Source organism: Lepidochelys kempii, chromosome 5 (genome assembly GCF_965140265.1).
Source record: "Lepidochelys kempii isolate rLepKem1 chromosome 5, rLepKem1.hap2, whole genome shotgun sequence".
Lineage (NCBI taxonomy): Eukaryota > Metazoa > Chordata > Testudines > Cheloniidae > Lepidochelys > Lepidochelys kempii.
In genome coordinates this window covers 41,347,149-41,370,927 of record NC_133260.1, presented here as the reverse complement: position 1 = coordinate 41,370,927, position 23,779 = coordinate 41,347,149, and the positions used below count along the sequence as shown (strand labels likewise).

At 39.3% G+C, this 23,779-nt stretch overlaps 1 protein-coding gene across 5 annotated transcripts in view; it reads right to left on the bottom strand.

Annotated features, from left to right (window-relative positions):
* Positions 1 to 733: 733 nt before the first annotated feature.
* RNF180 (ring finger protein 180) overlaps positions 734 to 23,779 on the bottom strand; it is a 139,857-nt gene continuing 116,811 nt past the window's right edge. For 4 of the 5 annotated variants that reach the window (XM_073344047.1, XM_073344045.1, XM_073344049.1 and 1 more), the window contains 2 exons: positions 23,585 to 23,710; positions 734 to 3,714 (listed from right to left, as the gene is read on the bottom strand). In XM_073344047.1, coding sequence (XP_073200148.1) covers positions 3,512 to 3,714; positions 23,585 to 23,710 — 329 coding nt within the window. In that variant the 3' untranslated portion in view covers positions 734 to 3,511. The remainder of the gene's footprint in view (positions 3,715 to 23,584; positions 23,711 to 23,779) is intronic. The other variant, XM_073344048.1, reaches the window with a different exon arrangement.

Sequence of the window (23,779 nt, the reverse complement as noted above, 5' to 3'; positions counted from 1 at the left end):
TAGTCTTAGGTCACACCTTGCTTAATTTACATTGGAGACACAGCCAAGCCTCCAAAACAACATTCCTTTTGTTGTGCTTTGGCACGGTCCACGAGTCACATTTGGGGAACATATTTCCAGCAAACATCTAGAATTCTTTATATACCACCCGTACGTACAAAGACGAAGATTAATGACCAGCATGTTACCAGTTTGCATAGGACACCTTACATGACAACTTTCAGATACAGATGATGGCGAGTTGGGGCAATGAGTATGTAAGGCCAGATGAGAGTTATGGTATGGTGTACCCTCTGCCAGTTGGCACTAAGGGGCTCCCTGAGTCACAGGGGGCTGATGGAAATCTGGCATCTCTGGGGCTAGAGTGGAGTATGGTCTGGGGCCGTTGATAGTTGTGGCAATGGTAAGGTGTGAACTTTTCATATTCTTGCTTTTGTGGTTTGTCACTTACATTATGTGTATATTTCTGTGAATGTTGTGCATTGCAAGCCTATGTGCTTCATAAAACAATGTGTGTATTAATTTCCTAGTTTTTAAAAGTATTTAATGGTGGTGGTGGGGAGGAGGTAGGGGACTATGGGGGTGCAGGGGAGGACCTGTGGTGGGTAAAAGTGCAACTGCTAATCAAAAGTTTGTCAGCAGCTGAGCATGAAACCTCATGTATTAGCAACTGTGCACCAGCCACTAAAATCTCATTCGGTCTCTCGCATTATGCCGTTGTTTAATGCAGTTATATATGTTTGGAAGAATAACATGGGCATTTAGTACTAAATCATCCATAGAATGTATTCAGATCCAGAATAAAGAGTTGATATGCCACTGTGGGTTATGACAAACTTGATAGTTTAATGTTTCTAGTCCCTTTGGGTTTCCACACAAAGTACAAACACAATTAAGAATGCTAGCATGAAAAGAGATAATTGTATTCATTATAACGCCTCTCCCCACAAAAATCTCTACTCCCTCCCAAAAACAGAATTAAAACAGAAACATAACATGGGTTGAAAAAAATATTCAAATTTAATTCCACCCAATATCTATTGTAATATTTTACAGCTGTGTCAAACAACTTCAGATTTTATTGAAAACACTGTAATAACCTCATAGATGAGAATACATTCCAGAACAAGACCAAGTGCTTAAGAATAAAACTGCTCACAAAAGGACCTACTCCAGTTCCCACTGAAGTCAATAGGATTTTTGTGACAAAATTTTAATGGAAGCACGTTTGAGACAGTAATAATGAACTAACATTTTCAAAGGGTTTATTTGGAAAGAGGCAATAGGGAAAAGCAGCTTACAACTATTCTACCCCTTCTGGGTCTCTCTCTGAAGGAGAAACAGCTTTATATAAAAATCTGAAACACTAAGTCCATCTCCTTTATTATCTGATTATTCATTACTCTTTGCAATTCATAACCAAATTAACTAACCAAAACAACAGTAGAGACAAAATATATAGCTTGACTGATATGTATATGCACCTTAGAAATGTTATATATGTTATATAAAAATGTTTATACTAAATTTAGAACAGTGTATCCACCCACAATTATCAACTCTTGTAATTATACAGAAGACAATACTACATTTGACTGTCTCCCTTCCAGTTTCATCTTTCAGAATAAATCCATGATACAATGCTACTAGAAATTTTCTATGTAAGTTTACTTTCACTTAATTGGTGGTGTCTGGAATAGATTTCTTATATACAAGTACATTTTGAAATATTAGCTAATTGATATATTCATCTGAGAAACACCCTACTTAAATTCTTAAATCTCATTTAATACTTTCCCCCAAAAATCGTGTTTCACATTTTAAAATAGCACCAAGTTAGTTAAATTAGCTAAAGTAATCATTTCATGATACATCCTTTCAGTCTAACGCTTTCCGACCCCAGGAAGTGCAAGTGCATTTTGGCTGAAAAGGTGCTTTAATCCCTTCTCTTCACTGAGGCAGGAACAGCTGATTTGCAAGTTTTAAGAAACCAGAAGGTATAACTTGAGTTCTGGCATAGCTGAGAAACATGTTTTAAGTTTGCTGAGAGTTTTATTGTACTGTGAGTTTTATTAAAACCTCTGAAGTTTTAAGGGGGGGGGGAGAAAGAGAAGTTATGCCTAATGATCTATCAATAGTACAAGACAACCTATTGTAATTAGAGGGAAAGTAATTGCATACACTAATTTTTCTTTTGCCCACAACTATATTGATAGTGAAATTACTACACTTCCCCTACCCGTTAGAGCAATATTAAAAGAAAGTGACCAAATCCATTCAGTCAACATAATTTCAGCTGTACAGGTATTTTAACTGTAAAAAAATCCTCAAAGGGCAGTCTAATCTTAAGAAGTTATTTTATGCAGCTTGAGGAAAACAGCTAGGAGCCAATGTGCTACTGGAGGTGCCATCTTTCAGATAAGATACAAGTCTGAGGCCTTGGTTATTTCTGGCCTTGAGCCAGCAAAGTACTTATGCACATTCTGAACTTCAAGTTCCTGGGCAGTCCCATTACAGTTATTCAAGTCCACCTCATCTCCTAGCAATCTAATGGAATGGTATTAGCTACACTGAAAGAGTGCTGCATACTGAATAACCAGCAGCAGCTCCTGAGGTTACCAATGCAAATCCTGAAGTTAATGGGACTACTCATGCTAAAGTGCTTTCCTGGATCAAGGCGAGCATTCTCAGTAGCTTACAGGACTGAGTCCCTTGAAATTAAATGCTTCCTTGTACTTCTCAGAAGTAGAAGTAGTTTTAGCCACTGTGACCTATCTTTCTGTACTTACATTTTACTATATATCAGAAATATCAGAAATCCCTCCAGTGGCATCAGTTGGAGAAGTTCTTCTATTTTTTCTACTTTAAAAAATGTTTTGTAGCGTGGCTAGCATTAAATGGTGGTTGCATCCATATATAGACAGACCTTAAAGTGCTTTGGGATCCTTCCACATGAAAGGTGCTAATAATTAACTTTGAGACACATTGTCAGTGTTGGAGGATCCTCCCTCCATCATCCCCCTTTTACACACAAGGAAATTGAGGCACCAGTAGATGATATGACTTGCTTAAAGTTGCACAGTATATCAGTACAGAGCCAAAAACTGAACTCTGGTCTACCAGACCATGCTGCATCCCTCTGAGCAGTAACTCAAAACAAATCTTGATGGTCCATTTCTACATACTGGTGAAGAATGTGTACACATTACGGGTGGAAATCCTGACCCCACTAAAATCAATGACAAAACTCCCACTGACTTCAACGAGGCCAGGATTTCACGTTATGTTTTCAGCAAAGCTCAAGTCTTTCATACCTATATCAGAAGCATCCAGTAATTAGATCGTTAGGCCCATGTCACGTTTGGTGCAGCTTAATACAATTCGGAATCATAAACACTCCAGACCCCACACACACACACAAAAAAAAATCTGCATTCATTACTTCAAACCATTTTTATTTACATTGTCTTTGCTTGCATGATTCTTCAGTTTTACTAACCAATGCAGTCCCCTAAAAAGGAAAGAAAAAATAACAAAGAAAACAGAAAACAATGAATCCTATGACCCAGTTGACAGAATAAATGTAGATTATCACCATGTCCATGTCAAACCACCATCCACGGCTATCATCCTCAAAATCCATATAGTCCATCCTGTGAGCAGCATGTGGGAAGTGCCTTCTTGCTACAGGATCTGTATGCCTTTGGAAACCTGCTGGAAAACAGATCATGTCAGTTCAGTCCACGTATTCATTTTAAAAAAAATATTTTAAGTAAAGACAATGCTTATGAAAGGCACTGGATTGAGAGCATCAGAAATGGATAGCCTCTATCTGAAGAGCTAATTCAGACTAGAAGCAACACATCTCACCACCAGTGTATATCCCTCTTTCCTGGAGAAGACTGATGGATCTCAGAGCACAGAGTCACTTTTTTACCCACTGTCGCTAATGAGAGTTGTCTTATGGTAGCTGGGTATTCCTGACGCTGCCAGCCCTTCAGCCACTTAAGCATTCTCCTCTGGGCTTATGCCAGCCCTGTCTTTGCCTTGCAGGTAAACAAATAGGTGCACCCCAATCCCTGAATCCCTTTGAATCATTCCTCTGTGATATCCAGCTCCAGAGAGATTGGCTACCCACAGCAATTCCAAACCTTCTATCCCCAAAGGTGCAGTGTATCTCAGTTTAGCAGTTTTACCTTAACCCACTACTCCTGTAAACCACAAAGCCCTTGTGAGCATTTATAATAAAACAAGATTTTTTTTAAAGAAAAGAATACAAATTTTACTATAAATAGAGTGGTGGAAGCAAGTGGTCACAATACAAAAAAATCTTAACACAAATCTGACTCTAAGCTTATCAATAGTTACTTTTCCTACCCAGTAAAGTAGATTTACCCCCCAAAAGTACAGTCCATTGCAGACCCAGGAGACAAACATTTATGAAAGCACTCCCCTCTGCCAGGGGTTTTCCCTTCATTAAATGGATGTAGAATGTCTTTCCCTAAACTCTGTTATACTGTAACAGTTTTGTCTCTATTCACAGGCAGGGCAAAACTTGACCGTTTATTCCTATTCTTTTCCCTCTGATTCTTAGCCAGACTTTGATCCATGAGAATACTTTGCTTCTCAAACCAAAACTACTCAGTTTCTTCAGTAATCTCTTGTAAGGGACTTTCTTAAAGCCCCTTTGCAAGTCCAAATACATTAAATCAACTGATTTTTCGATATCCACTATTTTATTGATTCATTCAAAAAGTGCTAGTCTACTAGTGATGCACACATTTCCTTTATAGAATCAGTTCTGGTTAGACCTTATATAACAATCTAAATAGAATTATAAAACATCTAGAAGTATAACTGACCAATTTACCATGGACAGATAAGGCTTACTAGTCTGTAAATCACCCTAACAGTTTAACCCTATGCATTTTAAGAGATCATGGGTGAAATTCTGACTCCAATGCCGTGAATGTCAAAACTCCCATTCACTTCATAAAGGATATGATTGCAACCCATAGTTAAAAATAAATGCCAAGCTACTGTGAAGAGAAAAAATATTCTATGGATTTGTACTTGGAAGCTATTTTCGGCCCCAATCCTGCAAAGACTTATGTATATCCATTTAAGAAAGTAAGTAGCCCTACTGAAATCCATGAGGTTACTCGCATGTTTCAAAGTAAGCAGGGGCTTAAATTTTTGCAGGACCTGGGCCTTGCTTATGTTTACATTTGAAACCATTACCTTTACTTATTGAAAAATAGTGGAGTCTTGTTTACAACTTTTCCTGACACTACAAAGATGTGATTTACATAAAAACCACATCTTGATACGAAACCCATATTTCAAATCTAGTTTTGATATTTAGAAACATTATCTGCTTCTCTTTTATAACACTTGTTAAACATTTCCAAATATAAATCTGGATTTATTTGATCTGATTTCCATTTTTTGGAATGAATTTGCAATTGACATTAAGTTCTATCACCAGTGTTATAACTATGTGCTTTTATACATAAATCCTCAGTGTATATTATCCTCTCCAGAGGGTCCTAATTAAGATTGCTATGTGTGATTTGCTTTTATTTATTTCCACTCTTATCGTAAACACAAAATGCCAGAAGGCTATTTTTGCATCAACAATTTTGAATCATCTTGTAATCAAAGTATAATTATGCAAACATTTATTGACATTAATTATGACTGGGTAGTTGCTGGAGCCTAAAAGATTTAGACAAATATAATCCTTGATTTCTATCTCTATGTGATTTACTTTAAGCGAACCTGCATTAAATTTATCCTGGCTTAGACTTTACAATGTAATCATTCTACATTGAACAGCAATTTTAATATAGGAAACTACTGCTGTACAATTATTCTTGCTGTAGAAATCCACAGAAACGCCCCTCTGATACTGCATTAAGAATATATACAACCAGATCCTGCTCACTTTACCCACACGAGTAATCCCACTGACTTCCATGAGCATGAGTAAAGCAATCAGGATTTGACACCCAACATATGGAAGAGATTTTAATTCCCTATTATTTGGGTGAGTCTACAAGCTAGTGCACTTGAAATAGCAGTGTGGATTTTGCAACTTGGGTAGTAGCTCTGGCTCTCAAACCCACCCTATCCTCTGAGTCTGATCTTGAGCATCTAGCCTGAGTCTCTGCCAGACGCACAACATCCATACTGCTATTTTTAGCACATCCACTAGCTATTCTGAGCCACACTAGCACAAATTGTCTACCTCCACTGTGAGACTTGCTCCCAGCTGCAGTGTAGACATACCCTGACTTACCATCTGTTAATCAATTAAGCATCAGTTGAAAGTTTCTACTCTAGAAACTAAATCCTTGCTGTCAACACGTGCTAGTAAAAGAACATGTTTAATTATGTTTAATTCATAGAAATTGTGGGCTACAATTTTCCACGCTACATCACTGTGAAAAAATGCTACTGCAAAATCATTTAATCCACACTGTGCTTGGTGTCTCCTTTAGAAGAGTGATTCTAGGTGAGTAATTTCTGATGAGACGGTCATTTGGGCCATTTTACAAAAATTAGTATGTTGACAATCACTGCATAATTAGGGTTGCAAATAAGTTTTGAGTATAAGTCTCTGATTCTGGCAATCCCTCTAAAATACCTACTAAAGTAATTAGTCTCAAAGCTTGTAGGCTCTACTAAATTTTCATGACATGAACAAGGGTTCCTGAATTATTTCACCCTAAAAATAGGGGAATTTACTGGTGTTCGAAAACACCTAACAGATTTTGCTGCTTTGGACCAGCCACCCCTCCCAAAACCATCCTATTCAAAAAGCCTCCCAAAACAAGGAGAAAAGTAGAGAAGTGAAAAGACTATAAAGTCTAGTTTACAAGACTCATCCAGCTAAGATCTAGGGTATAATATTCAGAAGTGATTCAGGCACTTAGGAGCCTACATCCTTTTGACCTTCAAATCAGAATTAGGCTCCCAGGTGCCGGTGTCATTTTGAAAATGGGACGGAAGCACTAAGTACTTGTGAAAATTTCTCTTTTGGTGCCCAGGTCCAAAATTTAGCGGACTGAAATCTAATTTCAAAAGTTCATAACTTTGGATTTTTTGAACATAGCTCAGCAATTTCAGCTTGAAAAGCTCAGTGTAAAATGTCAGATTACTGCTAGAGATCTAGACCTGAAAGAAAAGATACAAATGAAGTCTCTTATTTCCTTGCACAGATATAACTCAAAGCATAAGTGATTGCGAGGGAGGCTGGTCAAACAGAAAAAAAATCTCTTTCCAAAGGGTCATGGGGGGGGGGGTTCTTTCCGCCTGCAGACGTCAAGATTTCCAAAGGAGGGAGGAAAAACTCCCTGATCACTTCCTCTAGCCTCCTGCTCTCATCCAACCCCACTTTCTACAAGTCACCTGAGATCTGTAGGACTAGTGCCCTGATCCTGCAAACTTTAGGGGATGACTGGAGTGAGCAGAAAGCCTAGGAGATGGTGATCAGGGTGGCCTTCCCTTTCGTCTTCCTGTGGACCTATCAAGGCGTGAAAGAGAAGAATCTTCAGTTATCTTTCGGAAGCTCATTTGGGGCCACTCCTAATGCCCATAAGCTGTAAGAGGGCTATTGGAGCCACCTTCAACCCTACTGGCCTTTGTAGGATCGCAAGTCTCCACTGAAACCACGTCTGTTCATTTGGGGCAAAAGGGACTGTGATGTATGTTTTCATGTGGGAGTCCAAAGAACCATACTACGGCTGAGACCTGTTCCCCATCCCACCCCATCTAACTCCTCTTAAAGCTCATGAAGGTGCACTGTGGGACATCAGTGACCTTCCTAATTTAAATATACACATTTGAAGAATACAAAGTAGATCACTCTAAATTAGAAAATATCAAAAGTAAGGCTGTCTGTGAAATCTTAACTCTGCTCCCTTGTATGTACACATTTTGATACAGTCTTTAACAAGGGGATATAATACTTTATCCACAGAACCCCTGCCTCATTCATGTGAAGGCTGAACAGTCTTTAGTGAATGATGCTGCTATTCAATATTTAGGTAAGAGTCTTAAAATCAAGGTGATGTCCATATTTAGATGCCTAAATAGGTGGACTGACTTTCAAGTACTGATATTTAAAACAATTAAAAATATTTCTATCGTGTTCTTAGTAGCATACCACAGCAGCTGTTATTTGTTAGACAGCAGTAGAACTTTGTCCTGAATATTCTGAGGAGACGTTGCAAGAAGAGCCTCTGTGTGGAGACATGCTTCATTGAGTGCCCAATTTTATGAATTAAGTGAAGCAGATTTGTGATCCTGATTTTGCTCCGTCACTTTTCCATGTTGTATGGAACGAGGCAGGGTTTCTTTGGAGTGCAGCAGAAAGTTGGAGGACTCCAAAAGGAACCTTGTCTCATTCCATAAACATCCTCACAAATCATGATCTCCAGGCACCTGTACATTAAAACAAATTTTACTCAACTTTCATAAATATGCCAGCACAATCAGACATGGAATGAGAATTTCCACTCAAACCACAAGCATGCACAGTGCCACTGGAACATTGGCAGATTCAGTAAAAACCTGTTCCTGGGTAACAGAAACAAGTCCATGTGCAAAGTAGGCTTTTTAGCCCTTATAAGTCACACAAATCAAAAAGGATTTTCACACACCACAAAAAAAGGCACATCTGTTACATATATCCTTGCCAAATTTCAAGTTTCTACATCCTCATTTTGAAGAGCTAGTGGTATTCAAAATAAAGTTGCAAATAATAAATTTTACTCTTCATTTTTTAATTTGTCTGAACCCATTTTGCTCCAGCTTAAAAGAAATAAGTCACTCTGAGCTGAGGAAAATTTCAGTTAAAAAAAAGTAGTTTGACAGAATAATATGCAATTGAAAAAGAATACTTATATTGGACATGCTTGTGCAACATTGGAGTAATGAAGTTAACATGGAAGCAGGTGGTGATTCTCCCAATTAAAACTACACCTACCAGTAGTGTGAAATGCAAGGCACTGATGTGGTGATATAGGTAATACCACCACTCTGATTTATTGCTATTTTATAATTGCCCTTTAAAATAATTTAAGGTGAGAAATCCCTCAGAATAGTCTGTTGGTTTCACTATGAAATTACATTTATAACAAATATCATTAACAGAATTACAGAATGATTGTAAAAGCATGTACTTTTTATATCACTTGATGTTTTTCTGGCAGTAAAATATCACCCATTTTATTGTTTTGTTACATTACAATTTTGTGACTTGTATGAACGAAAACACACATTCACTCTTAACAATGGAGAATTTGTAAGCTAAAACCATAGTTTAAAAAATGAATAATTTATTTTAATTAATGTATTTATTGAAATACAGAGTATCAGGAATATGCTTTGATATACAGAAATTGAGAGGGGCTGCTGGCAGGGCATGTTCTGAAGGATCCAAGATTTTGAAATTCAATTCCCCCTTGAATCTGAAAAGGCCTGAATCAGAAAACCATCAGGGATCATTGCAAGACTGATCTCCTTTCCAGGCATCTAAAAATGGATCGTGGGGGTGTGTGTGGCGGGAGCGGGGGCGGAGAAGAGAATTGTAATTGTCAGGGCAGTGAATTGCCTCTGGCAGGTTATCTTATATATATTTTTAAGTTATGACAAAGGCACCTACACCATATGGATGTGTACCCCTTTTAGCATTTCTATAAATCAAAATCAGTCAAATAAAATTTTGACAATTCTTTTGCACATCAGTTAATTATTGTATCATAAAGTCAATATTAACACTATTGGCCCAACCATACCCCTTTGAAACTGATGAGTGTTTTGACATTGTTTACATTGACAGCAGTATCAAGTCCTGTCCAGAGTTGATCTGTCTCAGTCCAGAGCCCAATACCTGGCCCTACTACCTGGACAGATGCCTGGGGCCATGAAGATCTGGAATCCTCCTCCCAGTCTGGCAGGCTAGAGCTCAGCTGAAGAGCCACTTCATGGAAGCTACTCAAAGCAAATGGGTAAAACAGCCTTCTTGGGGATTTATGTAGTCCCCAGAGGAATGGGAGGATGGGTGGATCTGTGCAGTGATAGATTCACTGCCCCTCCTACAATCTGCCCATGCCCAGTTCCTGCTTGGTCACCCACCCCCTTCAATAGCAGCATTACACCAGTTCAGCCACAAGGAGTCTGGCATAGTCACAGAGAATATGCTGGATGTCCATCTATCATTATTTGATTAACTTTGATTAGGGGCAGAAAAAGTTATTATCTTTGCTTATATATATTACTATTACTCATTTGCAAATTCAGTTGAGCTCTGTTAACCTGTAGATTGCCAGACATCCTTAAATAACCTCCAAATTGACTTCTGATAGTCATGTGTTTCATCAGGATTTGAGCAGTAGCGATACCAAATGATGGACATTCTGTTAGGCTTATATCATTTATACCTGCTTTCCCAATCAATCATTCTGATTCTGTAGGAGTGCCAAATATCCACTATGTTCGACAGTTATAGCTCATTCATTGAGACCCTGTCATAAGGCAACTAACATAATGGAAAGAAAATCAAATTAGAGTAAAAATGGTGGTAACCCTTAAATTTATCAAAGCTATTGCTAAAATGATTGACATAGATTTGATTCTTTGGACATTACAAGAAAAGCAGTAATTAGGCAATTTAGAGAAATTTAGTCCCCAGATATCAATTGATAGGAAAAACATTGATTCTTATTGAGTAACCTCATAACTATTGGTACCTCCATAAGCAATCTTGTATTCTCTTGCTGTTTTATACAGCCCACAGAACTGAGAGATTAGAATCTACATAATTATACTGGAAAATGCTCAATGTTTAAAAATAAAAAAATAAAAAAAGTAAAGTATCGAATTATTGTGGCAGGATCCCAACAAGGCAGTCAGCAGCAAGGGTCAGAGCAGGGGCAAACCTGAGACTAGCAGAGGAGTTCATGGTCAGGTTCAAGGCCTGCGTCAATACTCAGGGTCATAGTCCAAGTCTGGAAGCAAAGTCCAAATCAAGCTGAGGTCAAAGCCAGGAACTGAGGAGCAGGAAGGGTCATGGTAACTACAAGAGATCCACACTGTTGCCTGAACACTTCCTCGGTGCTCTTTGGGTTTACATAGGGCAGGGAGCCAATCAGGAGCCATGAGGTAGAACTGTCAAACCCTTGAGGTAGAACTTCCCAGGGTCTGTGTCCACAGCAGGTCATGGGAATGGAGCTGGTTACAGTTACTGTTGGGTGGCAGCCTGGTGATACAAGTTGCCTGGTAGTGCTGCAGTCCTGGGCTCTGGACCCTGAGGGCCTTATGCATTGTTAACTTTAATTATAAGATTTGTATGTAATTTCCCATACACAGTTATTTCACATTGCTGTAACTTCCAAGACTTGTACTTGAGGTTTTACAAAGGATCAACAATATTTCTTTTGTAGTGTTCCTACAGTACTTAACATGTATAAAATTACAATGAGTTCCAGCATAGGTTTCCAAGTTTTAAACCCTAAAAGCCAAAACATTAAAAAACTCACTTTGAGTTCAGCATCCTTTTTGGCTTTTCACTGTTAAGTGCACAGCCAAACTCTTATGCAATTTATGCCTCTCATAAGTAATATATAGGCCTTCAAAATAGCTTTGCACCATTGTTCATTTGAAGTCTGTTGCTCTTTGAAATATTGCAAGATTAATTTAATTTAATTCAAAATTACAAACTTTTACAGCTGCCACAGAAAACTGGCAGCCTTAGTTTGGACAGAAATGAAAGTGAGATTTTCTGTGTAAATAAGATGAACTGCCATTCAGTGAGGTTTATTCTCCTATTTATAAGTTAGATATTTGCACACTAACTCTTGCGATCATTAATTTGAGTTTATAGACTTAAATTCCATGGACCTCAATGGAATGCTTTTGTCTGTTTTGTTGTATTCCACACAAAGCAGCAATATTCTGAACATTAAATAGATAACCAAATACAAATAAGTGACAGCAATAACCACATGCTGTTTTATGGAGTAATAATTTGGTTCTCATGGATTAAAATACAAGCCAGAAGGCTGAATAGTATATCTTAATGATGGATCAGATTGATAAAGAATATAGTGAAAGACCGAGATTCTGTAGTGCATGCCCTTACAGAACCTTCTGTAGTGCATGAATTTACAAAACCATGTAAAAAACTCATGAATCATAGAATAGAATATCAGGGTTTTGGAAGGGACCTCAGAAGGTCATCTAGTCCAACTCCCTGCTCAAAGTAGGGCCGATCCCCAGTTAAATCATCCCAGCCAGGGCTTTGTCAAGCCTGACCCTAAAAACTTCTAAGGAAGGAGATTCCACCACCTCCCTAGGCAACGCATTCCAGTGTTTCACCACCCTCCTAGTGAAAAAGTTTTTCCTAATATCCAACCTAAACCTCCCCCACTGCAACTTGAGACCATTACTCCTTGTCCTGTCCTCTTCTACCACTGAGAATAGTCTAGAACCATCCTCTCTGGAACCACCTCTCAGGTAGTTGAAAGCAGCTATCAAATCCCCCCTCATTCTTCTCTTCTGCAGACTAAACAATCCCAGTTCCCTCAAGCCTCTCCTCATAAGTCATGTGTTCCAGTCCCCTAATGATTTTTGTTGCCCTCCGCTGGACTCTTTCCAATTTTTCCACATCCTTCTTGTAGTGTGAGACCCAAAACTGGACACAGTACTCCAGATGAGGCCTCACCAGTGTTGAATAGAGGGGAACGATCACGTCCCTCGATCTGCTAGCAATGACCCTACTTATACACCCCAAAATGCCATTGGCCTTCTTGGCAACAAGGGCACACTGTTGACTCATATCCAGCTTCTCGTCCACTGTAACCCCTAGGTCCTTTTCTGCAGAACTGCTGCCGAGCCATTCGGTCCCTAGTCTGTAGCGGTGCATTGGATTCTTCCGTCTTAAGTGCAGAACTCTGCACTTGTCCTTGTTGAACCTCATCAGATTTCTTTTGGCCCAATCCTCCAATTTGTCTAGGTCCCTCTGTATCCTATCCCTACCCTCCAGCGTATCTACCTCTCCTCCTAGTTTAGTGTAATCTGCAAACTTGCTGAGGGTGCAATGCACACCATCCTCCAGATCATTGATGAAGATATTGAACAAAAACTTAGACGTTTTTAAGGTCAGGCTTGACAAAGCCCTGGCTGGGATGATTTAATTGGGGATTGGTCCTGCTTTTGAGCAGGGTGTTGGACTAGATGACCTCCTGAGGTCCCCCTTCCAACCCTGATATTCTATGATTCTATGAAAACCGGCCCCCAGGACCGACCCTTGGGGCACTCCAGTTGATACCGGCTGCCAACTAAACATGGACCATTGATCACTACCTGTTGGGCCCTACAATCTAGCCAGCTTTCTATCCACCTTATAGTCCATTCATCCAGTCCATACTTCTTTAACTTGCTGGCAAGAATACTGTGGGAGACTGTCAAAAGCTTTGTTAAAGTCAAGGAACAACACGTTCACTGCTTTCCCTTCATCCACAGAACCAGTTATCTCGTCATAGAAGGCAATTAGATTAGTCAGGCATGACTTGCCCTTGGTGAATCCATGCTGACTGTTCCTGATCACTTTCCTCTCCTCGAAGTGCTTCAGAATTGATTCCTTGAGTACCTGCTCCATGGACTGAGGTGAGGCTGACTGGCCTGTAGTTCCCAGGATCTTCCTTCTTCCCTTTTTTAAAGATGGGCACTACATTAGCTTTTTTCCAGTCGTCCGGGACTTCCCCCAATAGCCATGAGTTTTCAAAGATAATGGCCAATGGCTCTGCAATCACATCCATCAACTCCTTTAGCACTCTTGGATGCAACGCATCCAGCCCCATGGACTTGTGCACGTGCAGCTTTTCTTAATAGTCCCGAACCACTTCTTTCTCCACAGAGGACTGGTCACCTTCTCCCCATGTGCTGCCCAGTGCAGTAGTCTGGGAGCTGACCTTGTTCATGAAGACCGAGGCAAAAAAAGCATTGAGTACATTAGCTTTTTCCACATCCTCTGTCACTAGGATGCCTCCCTCATTCAGTAAGGGGCCCACACTTTCCTTGACTTTCTTCTTGTTGCTAACATACCTGAAGAAACCCTTCTTGTTACTCTTGACATCTCTTGCTAGCTGCAACTCCAGGTGTGATTTGGCCTTCCTGATTTCACTCCTGCATGCCCGAGCAATATTTTTATACTCATCCCTGGTCATTTGTCCAATCTTCCACTTCTTGAAAGCTTCTTTTTTGTATTTAAGATCAACAAGGATTTCACTGTTAAGCCAAGCTGGTCGCCTGCCATATTTACTATTCTTTCTACACATCAGGATGGTTTGTCCCTGTAACTTCAATAAGGATTCTTTAAAATACAGCCAGCTCTCCTGGACTCCTTTCCCCCTCATGTTATTCTCCCAGGGGACCTTGCCCATCAGTTCCCTGAGGGAGTCAAAGTCTGCTTTTCTGAAGTCCAGGGTCCGTATTCTGCTGCTTTCCTTTCTTCCTTGTGTCAGGATCCTGAACTTGACCATCTCATGGTCACTGCCTCCCAGGTTCCCATCCACTTTTGCTTCCCCTACTAATTCTTCCCGGTTTGTGAGCAGCAGGTCAAGAGCAGTTCTGCCTCTAGTTAGTTCCTCCAGCACTTGCACCAGGAAATTGTCCCCTACACTTTCCAAAAACTTCCTGGATTGTCTGTGCACTGCTGTATTGCTCTCCCAGCAGATATCAGGGTGATTGAAGTCTCCCATGAGAACCAGGGCCTGTGATCTAGTAACTTTTGCGAGTTGCCGGAAGAAAGCCTCGTCCACCTCAGCCCCCTGGTCCGGTGGTCTATAGTAGACTCCCACCACGACATCACCCTTGTTGCTCACACTTCTAAACTTAATCTAGAGACTCAGGTTTTTCTGCAGTTTCATACTTGAGCTCTGAGCAGTCATACTGCTCTCTTACATACAGTGCAACTCCCTCACCTTCCCCCATGCAGGCACTTACTTCCATAATCTAGCATTATTAATGTCAATAAAAAGTTGTTTGCTATTTTTCCAGTGCATCACATTGACCAGTTTCATTAAAAATATTTAGCCCATACTGGAAAGTGGCTGTGCACAGTCCCTCCCCACATTCATAATGTAAAGCTAGCAACAATTTGTTTTCCTGTCTCAGACTTTCTTCCCTTGGACATAAGCTCATGAATGAAGAACTGAGGGTTGTGGGGGGAAAGAGATGTGCCTAGAATTGCTGGAATACCCATACTTTGTACATCCAGACATCTGTGCTAATTCTGTGATTAATACTTTGAGAGATATGACCTTATTGGCTTCTCTGCATCTTGGAATGCACGCTAAAATAGGGGTAACTGAATTTCACACTTCAGGATGCAACAGTTATTGAAGGAGTCAGGATGGAATTCTGACACCCACTTGCCAGGCACATGATTGTCCAACTAGCAATAGGTGAATTGTGTGGTGGGTTTGGTTCCCGCCCCCCCTTCTTCTGAAGCATACGGTATTGACTGCCCTAAAGGCAGCATACCAGACGTTAATTGCATGGCAAATCCTATTTTCCTCTTCTAAAACCACAAAACTTTACCAGTTAAGGTTGCTAAGTAACAATAATATAAATTATGTATCACAGTTTACAATATCCAAATACTTAAAACAAGTAAATAAACAGGTAAGTATGTCATACAATAGGTCACTCTGCCCACATAGGGCTAGATAGAACTTTTAGTCTTAGCCCTGTTTAAGGGGCATAGAGCTGCATCATACCAGGAGCAGCACCAAAAGTTACAATTCCTCCCCTGCTCCCCTCACTCTGGGATGGAAATAAGTTGCCTCACCCCTTTTCAAGGTGCAGCTTATATTCCCCCGTGGAGTCGATCATGAGGGCCTGGTTCCTCTTACTCCCTGCCCATCTGCAGCCCCTGCTGTTGCTCCTGCACCTTAAGACAATCCAAGCGGCTCAGAGATAAGCTGCTTACTCCCCCTGTAGCACCATGTTACAGGTCTAATATGATGGGGCACAATCTAACCCAGGATAAACACATTAACATTTTGCATTTTAAAGAAACATGTTTCACCACAACTTTATTAGATGTATAATATGGATTATTTACCTATGAAAATCCAGATAAATATAGTCTCATTCTAGGAGGTGGTTCTCAAACATTTCTATGGAGTGGACCCCATCCTGATAATGACACGCTCTTGTGGAAACCCTCCCTCCATTTGTGATTGTACAGATAATCTCCTCTATAACTAACAATCACACAGGTCACCTCTCTTATATCTCACAACCACTTTACTTTACCTTGTAAATTCTTGATGCGTTTCCACAGGAAAGCAATGCTAGGAAAATATTTAACATTCAGATTTCCATGACTTCTCTAGTCTCAATCCCTTCTTCACACACTGCTCCTCCTCTTCCATTGACTCAGTCACTGGCTTTCTTCTCTGGATTTCCTCTACCCTCTATTCTTTTGTCTCTCTCTCCTATCTCAAGGTCAGTTTCTCAAAACACAGACTACTCCTAACATATTTCATCTGCTCCAGCTCACTTCTCAGTGACTTTCTCTGAAAGGACCCACAATCATGCTGACGTCTTCCATTACAGAGTCATTCCCTTCTTCAGTTTTGCCATCTTCCTGATCGAACTACACTATTTCTCTACCCTCCTTTGCCTGTTGAAAGGCTGCAGAAGCCTATTCATTGAGGTCATGACTTCTTCTCCCTGAAGTGATCAGTCTTGGTCAGGGATGCTAGAACAATTTGTATAGTGGGGGTGCTAAGAGCCATTGAACCAAACTATAAACCCTGTATACGATGGAAGCCACTTCAATATAGGGGGTGCGACAGCACAGCACCCCGAGCACCGTTAGTTCCAGCACCTGTGGTCTTGGGGTTCTGGAACTTCAGTCTTCCCTTGGATGACTTGCTGACCCAAAAGGTGAAGCTTCTTGGCCTGATCCTTGATTCTTCTGGTTTGTGAGCTTTGTTCCCTCCATTTAGCAGTGCTGTCCTCTAAAGACTGTAGAGAAATGAGGTGCAAAGTCTACCTTGGAGGCATGTAACTTGGTCCAAACATGTTTGAATTAGGTTATCCTTACCCAATGTCAACCCAGAAAAGTCCTGCTTAAGCCAGTATCTTTAAAAATATTTGTCGTTTAAAATACCAGAGATTGTAAGTATGGGATCCCCCCAAAATATCAAAAATACAAAATGTAAGGCCACTTTTTGAATAAGCTGATAGGGTCTTGTCCGAGTGAAAAGGTCTTGAGAGGACATATCACCAGTTTATGGAAAGTTTGACCAAAATGCTATAAATATAAATTGAAACGATTTGGCAACAGCCAGGCACTCAGCATTCCTTCATCAGCAAAATTAAAATTAAATTTGAACATTTTATGACCAGATGTCACCATTCTTCTTGCAAACAAGACAATGTAGTAATCTTTATATATTTAGGAGCAAGGCCATAAATCAAACAGCTCATCTTGCAAAACTCATTTTGATAGAAAAAAAATTTAAACCTTATCAAGACAGAACTCATTTAAAACAAATATTAAAATTTTAAAATGTCTATCACCATATACTCTATTTTCCTCTCACATTGTTGACAAAGCCTTAATCCCTATCCACCTGTAACCTGACTGTTACCTTTGACTCTCCCAACATTTGTTTTGCAAATCCAGATCATGTCCAATGTTGTCACTTTTTCCTCTAAACATATCTAAGATTCAGACTTTTCTCTCTATCCACACAGCTAAAACGCTAACCTAAATCCTCATTATGTCCTGACTTGACTTGTAGTCTTAGCATTTCTGGCTTCCATGAATGACATACATATTCCTGCTTACATACAATGACTTGACTTGTAGTCTTAGCATTTCTGGCTTCCATGAATGACATACATATTCCTGCTTACATACAATGACATACAATTCCTGAATTGTTAAATTCAGCTTCCTTGCTCATCATTGTAATCACGTCACCCCATTCTCCGAATGCCTCCACCAGTTTCTCCTTTCCTACTGCATCAAATTCAAGCTTTTTGTTCTCATTTTCTCCAATGTAGTTCTTCTCCAGTCAATTACAATTACTGTTAAAAATTCACACCTTATTTACAGTCTGAATTTGTCAAGTTTCATCTTTCAACCACGGGATCAGGTTATACCCTTCTCTGCTAGATCAAACAGCCCTTTATTAACTATTTCTTTCCCCATGTTAATATTTATAATCAAGTCACTCCTTAACCTTTTCTTTGTTAAACTGAATAGATTGAGCTCTTTGAAATTATCACCGTAATGTTTTCAAATCCTTTAATCATTCTCATGGCTCTTCTCTGAACCCTCTTCAATTTATCAACATCCGTCTTGAATTGTGGACACCAGAACTGGACCTAGTATTCCAATTGCAGTCGCACTAGTGCCAAATATAGAAGTAATATAATCTACCTACTCCTACTAGAGGTTCTTCTATTTATGCGCCCAACAACTGGATTAGCACTTTTGGCCACAGCATCGTGCTGGGAGCTCATGTTCAGCTGATTATTTTTCACAACTCCCAAATATTTTTTTGGAGTCACTGCTTCCCATCCTGTAAGTATAGGCCTACATTCTTTGTTTCTAAATGCGTACACTTAAAATGTATATTGTTTGCTTGCACCCAAGCAATCCAGATTACTCTGAATCAGTGACCTGTCCTCATCATTATTTACCACTGCCCCAATTTGTGTGTTATCTGCAGACTAATGACAATTTTCTGTTTTCTTCCCGGTCATTGATAAAAATGTTAAGTAGAATAGGGCTAAGAACTGATCCCCGTGGGACCCCACTGGAAACACATCCATGATTCCACAAATTCCACATCATTCCACAAATGATGATTCCACATTTAAAAATACATTGAGACCTATAAGTAGCCAGTTTTTAATCCATTTAAATGCACTATGTTCATTTTAGATCATTCTAGTTTAATCAAAATGTTGTCCAAAGTCTTAGAGAGGTCTAAGTATATTACATCAACACTACTTTCATCAACCAAACCTGTCATCTTCTCAAAGATCAAGTTAGTTTGACAGGACCTATTTTCTATAAATCCATGTTTATTTGCATTAATTATATTACCCTCTTAATTCTTTATTAATCGAGTCCTGTATTAGCTACTCCATTATCTTGGCAGGGATTGATGTCAGGCTGCCAGGGGGTCATCCCATTGAGCCTTTCTAAAAATTGACACATTAGCTTTTATGTTATGTCCCCTATACCTATGAAGTTGAAGGGTTCTGTACTTAAACTGAACTGGAGGTGTCTGCAATGCTCAGGAATGCGTGTTAAGCATTATACTATACTTATCTCCTGCACAGCTAAGATCCCTCTGGAACAGAGGTGGGGAAACTACCGCCCACCCTGTCCTGTCCTGGTGCGGCCCGGCTGCACCGCCTGCCCTGTCCTGTCCTGGTGCGGCCTGGCCGCACCGCCCGCCACTAGTGCTCCAGGCACAGCGGTAAGGAGGCACAGAGCAGGGTCGGTTGGCTAGAGGTCAGGGGAGTTCAGGGGGTGGTCAGGGACCGGGGGTGTGGTTGGATGGGGCAGGGGTCCTGGGGGGGCCACTCAGAAAGGGGGGGGGGGTCAGATAGGGGGCGGGGGCTGGGCCATGCCTGGCTGTTTGGGAAGGCACAGCCTCCCCTAACTGGCCCTCCATACAATTTCAGAAACCCGATGCGGCCCTCAGGTCAAAAAGTTGCCTGCCCCGCTCTAGAAGTATGTTATAATAAAGACGACTGGGTAATTTATAAGGGGTACTTATGATCCAGTTATGTTCTGTGACTGATAAGAGGTATTTGTTATTGCAAGTGTTTTCTGTACTGCATGAAATAATGATGTTTAACTCATTAGGAGCTACCTCTTGCCAACATTGTCAGTAACGACTGGATCGAATACCCATTTGGTTTATCAGTCAGGTAGACTGAGATACCATAAAATCAGACTTCAGTCCCCACTCCTGGGGTCATGTTGTAATTTTTGTTGCCAGAAGGGGGTTATGTTACAATGAAGTTTGCTTTAATTGAATATTAGAATACCAGTTAATATAGTATATAAGCAAATCTGGCTTTGATGAGTGTTTTATATAGTGTATGTTCAGTTGTCTTCTTGACTACATCTGCATAGTCTCATTTAATTTAAGGGGCTTACATAAATATAAATGAATGCAGAAATTGGCTTATGATGTCCAATGTATAAAAAAAAAGTCTATACAGGCATGTAGTTACTTCCACTTACCACAATTTAAAAAAAAAAAAATCTGGTCCCTTCTTTAAATCTTTTTAAAAACTCTGGTTTTGCAGAGGCTCCTCAATTCCAGAAAGAGTTACTTTACAATTTCATCTTCAAAAATAAAGCAAAAATGAATGCTAGAATAGAATATAATCTTCTGGTTTAGCTCTTACATAACACAAAAGTGATCTTTCATCAAAAGATTTCTGATGAGTTTATTTTTTGGTAATTGTATACTTATAGTACAGGTTTTATGCACTCTTGTGAAATATTTCAGCACATTTTGAAGTCCCTCTTTTGTATGAGCAGTTAGCACATCTGCAAATACAAATGGGCATTTGCATAAGCAAACTGAATATCAGGGCATCTAATTACTGATTAACACATGCAAATGAGTTATACATTCAAAAGAATTATGTATAAAAGGGAGGCCCTCAAAAATGTCTCTAAGCTCTAACTTGGCTCCTACCAGTTAAAATTTATATCACACAGCATGACAAATTGGAAGATGAGTATAATAGCAAAATCAAAGCATCTGCCAAAATTGTGGCATATACTCATTGTTTCCCTTCCTGTTTTCTCCCAGGAGAATGAGCTCTCTAAACAAGACGGGTTAAGCAAATGCAAGCACGTTTGGTAGAGTGGACTTTGTATGAATAACTCCCTTTGCTTGAACCCTTCTTACTATTTCCATGACCCTATAGATTTTAATGTTCTATGTACTTAATATAACCTTCAAAAAGATTAGACTTAAATAAAATATGTTCTTTCATACAGATTGGGTGTTTTATTATGAAAATTTACACTCCATCTAGAACAATATATCATTTCTTGAACACTGAATGTTTTGAAAGACCAGACATCTGGGCACCCATACATACAATGCACTCCATTTAAAATATGGTTCATGCAGCAATTGGTTGCATTTGACAAAAAGGTTTCCAAAATAAAGAGTATAATAAATATTTTATCTGTTCTAAGAGAAACAATCACAGCGGAGATGTGCTATACTGATGCTTGGAAAAGAAAAGCTAGCAAGGAGTTCACTGGACTAGAAATAGAAGAGCTACAATACTGAGTATTTCTGTGTAAGGAAAATAGGAACCTGTGAACATGTTCTTCTTTGCTATTTAGATTCTAAAGACAACAATTTTACATTTTTCAGGACAATTCTCACAGCAATTATGATTTGTATGCTGCCTAAGGATCATTTTAGATCAGTGAATAAATTCACAAAATAAAAAACTGTTGGTCCAGACCTCAAGCCTATAATAATCCTGCACTTTATACAAAGTTTGGATCAGTTTAGATAAAATAAATCTTCCTACATAATCTAAAGTCTGTTCAGCTGTCAAAAGCCTCCTTCTGCTGATATCTAGCCAAATCCATTGTGGACTCACACACTCATCAGATCTGATATTCTCTGATGGGAGAATTATCTTTGAGGTTCATTTATTCTGACTTCCACACTGTTAAAGCTGAACATGTTATTTTGGGGTGCTGCTGTCCTGTGGGAAGCCTATCTTGCATTAAATTAGAAGACAACCACCAGCTCTACAGTAACTACTACAGCTGCTAGTATGTAATACCGTTGTTCTCTGTACACTTCCTCCATAGCCACAGAATGTGTTCTTATACTTACGCAATGCAGTAAAGTACCGTACTGTAAAAAGAAAGGCACCCTCACCTTCAAAGGTCTGGACATTCCAGTCCCTGCCTACATCACTGCTATTTTCTCATTACGTCCACCAGTACTACCAACCTCACCATGTCTTTTGTTTCCTTCTCTCTTCCTCTAATTTCACCTCCTGCCTGAAATCCTTATCCCAGAAACTCAGACTCTTCATTCAAATCCTTCCTTAAAATCCATTTCTTCCACAAAGCTGACAAACACAGACCTATTTCAGTATTACACTGTTACTGCCCCAATTAACAAAAAGATATAATCTAAGTAATCACCATTTTCCAGAGCTTATGGTACGCTTGTTTGATCATTGTCTTTTACAGCTTGATCTTGCAAACAGCAATTCTGATAGGTGCCAAGAGTGCCCAACTCCCTCTATGCTCAGCATCTTGCCCAGTATTTTAGGCATCTTAGACTGTAGTCCCCTAAGGGCAGTGACCTTGTCCTTATTTATTTATGTTCTGTCTGAGCTGAGCATGCAATTGGTACTTAATAAATGAGTGAAATAATAATTACCAACTATATGCCCATGTTTGTTCTTTACTGTGTTACAACAATAATACGATAAGCTCAGCATAAACATAATACAAAAATATAAATGGCTGAGAGAAAAAGGAAAGTCAGTCATGTGCTTGCTATTTCTTGGTTGCTGTCAAGAGCTTTTGCCCGTGAGCAATACCAAAGTCGTCCTGCCAAACCATTAAACTTCACAAGTCTGTGTGCACAATATCAATGCCCTGGAGCATTTCTTGTTGTTTTCAGTGTCAAAATGATGACCTTGGATGACCCAGTTTTATAAGTAGTAACCTAAAATGCACCTTATCCAGTCCTTTTCGCAGGTCAAATAAAGTCACCAAGAAAGTTAGAAATAGGTGACATTTTGGACATGTTTTTAGAATCAAAGAGCCTTGGTTTTAAAAACAGGAAAAATTATTGGAATATTGTTGGTAAGACAGTATTCTGGAGAAGTATTCTCACAACTAGAATATTCTGATCACCTGTGCATTATCACACCACCAGCTATAACAGCAAATATAGATGGAGCCCAAGGAAAGAAGAGACCTTGGACTGAAATAAAGGGATATACTGGGAAAGAGGGAGAATCAGACATTTTAATCCTCTAGTCTACACTAAATTTTTAGTTAACACACAATATTTTGGTGTTAAAATTAGTTACAAGAGGACTATTGTTTCCTGCATACAATAGAAACAGTATTGCAAAGTGAAAAAAACAACAAGGGCCATAAAGTAACGGTTAAACAATTCTTATTCATGTGCAGAAAACCAGCAGTATTGGGCCCTATTTAATAGATTTCTAAACTGGCCTTTTACCCTTTACAAGAGAGTGATTCTTTGGTTTGGAATAGAAAACTTTCACAAAGAAAAAAACAAATACCTCTCTGTTTACAAAAGATTTTCCAAAGTGTGTACAATTGTATATACAATTGCTGTAACTGCATGCACACTGGACGTTTAGATTTATAACTAAACATTTGCACATGAAAATTAAGACGCAACTGCACATGAACATGCTTGAAAACTAGGCTCTGCATGTCTGCACTGTTATACTGTAGAAACAGTAATGTTTTTTGCAATGATTTTCTTACCGTCACAAACTCTGAATGGTTTCCTGCAGCTGGGCAGGGGCCATTTTGCAGAACTTGATTTTTGAAAGCTCTCTTTTAATTTTAAATATTCTGTTGGGAAGAAAGATTTTGTGGAGTTGTTCAGTTCTGTAATTAATGGAAAAGAAGATATAATTATAAAATGAATACATTCAGAAAATGTATTTGGACAAATGC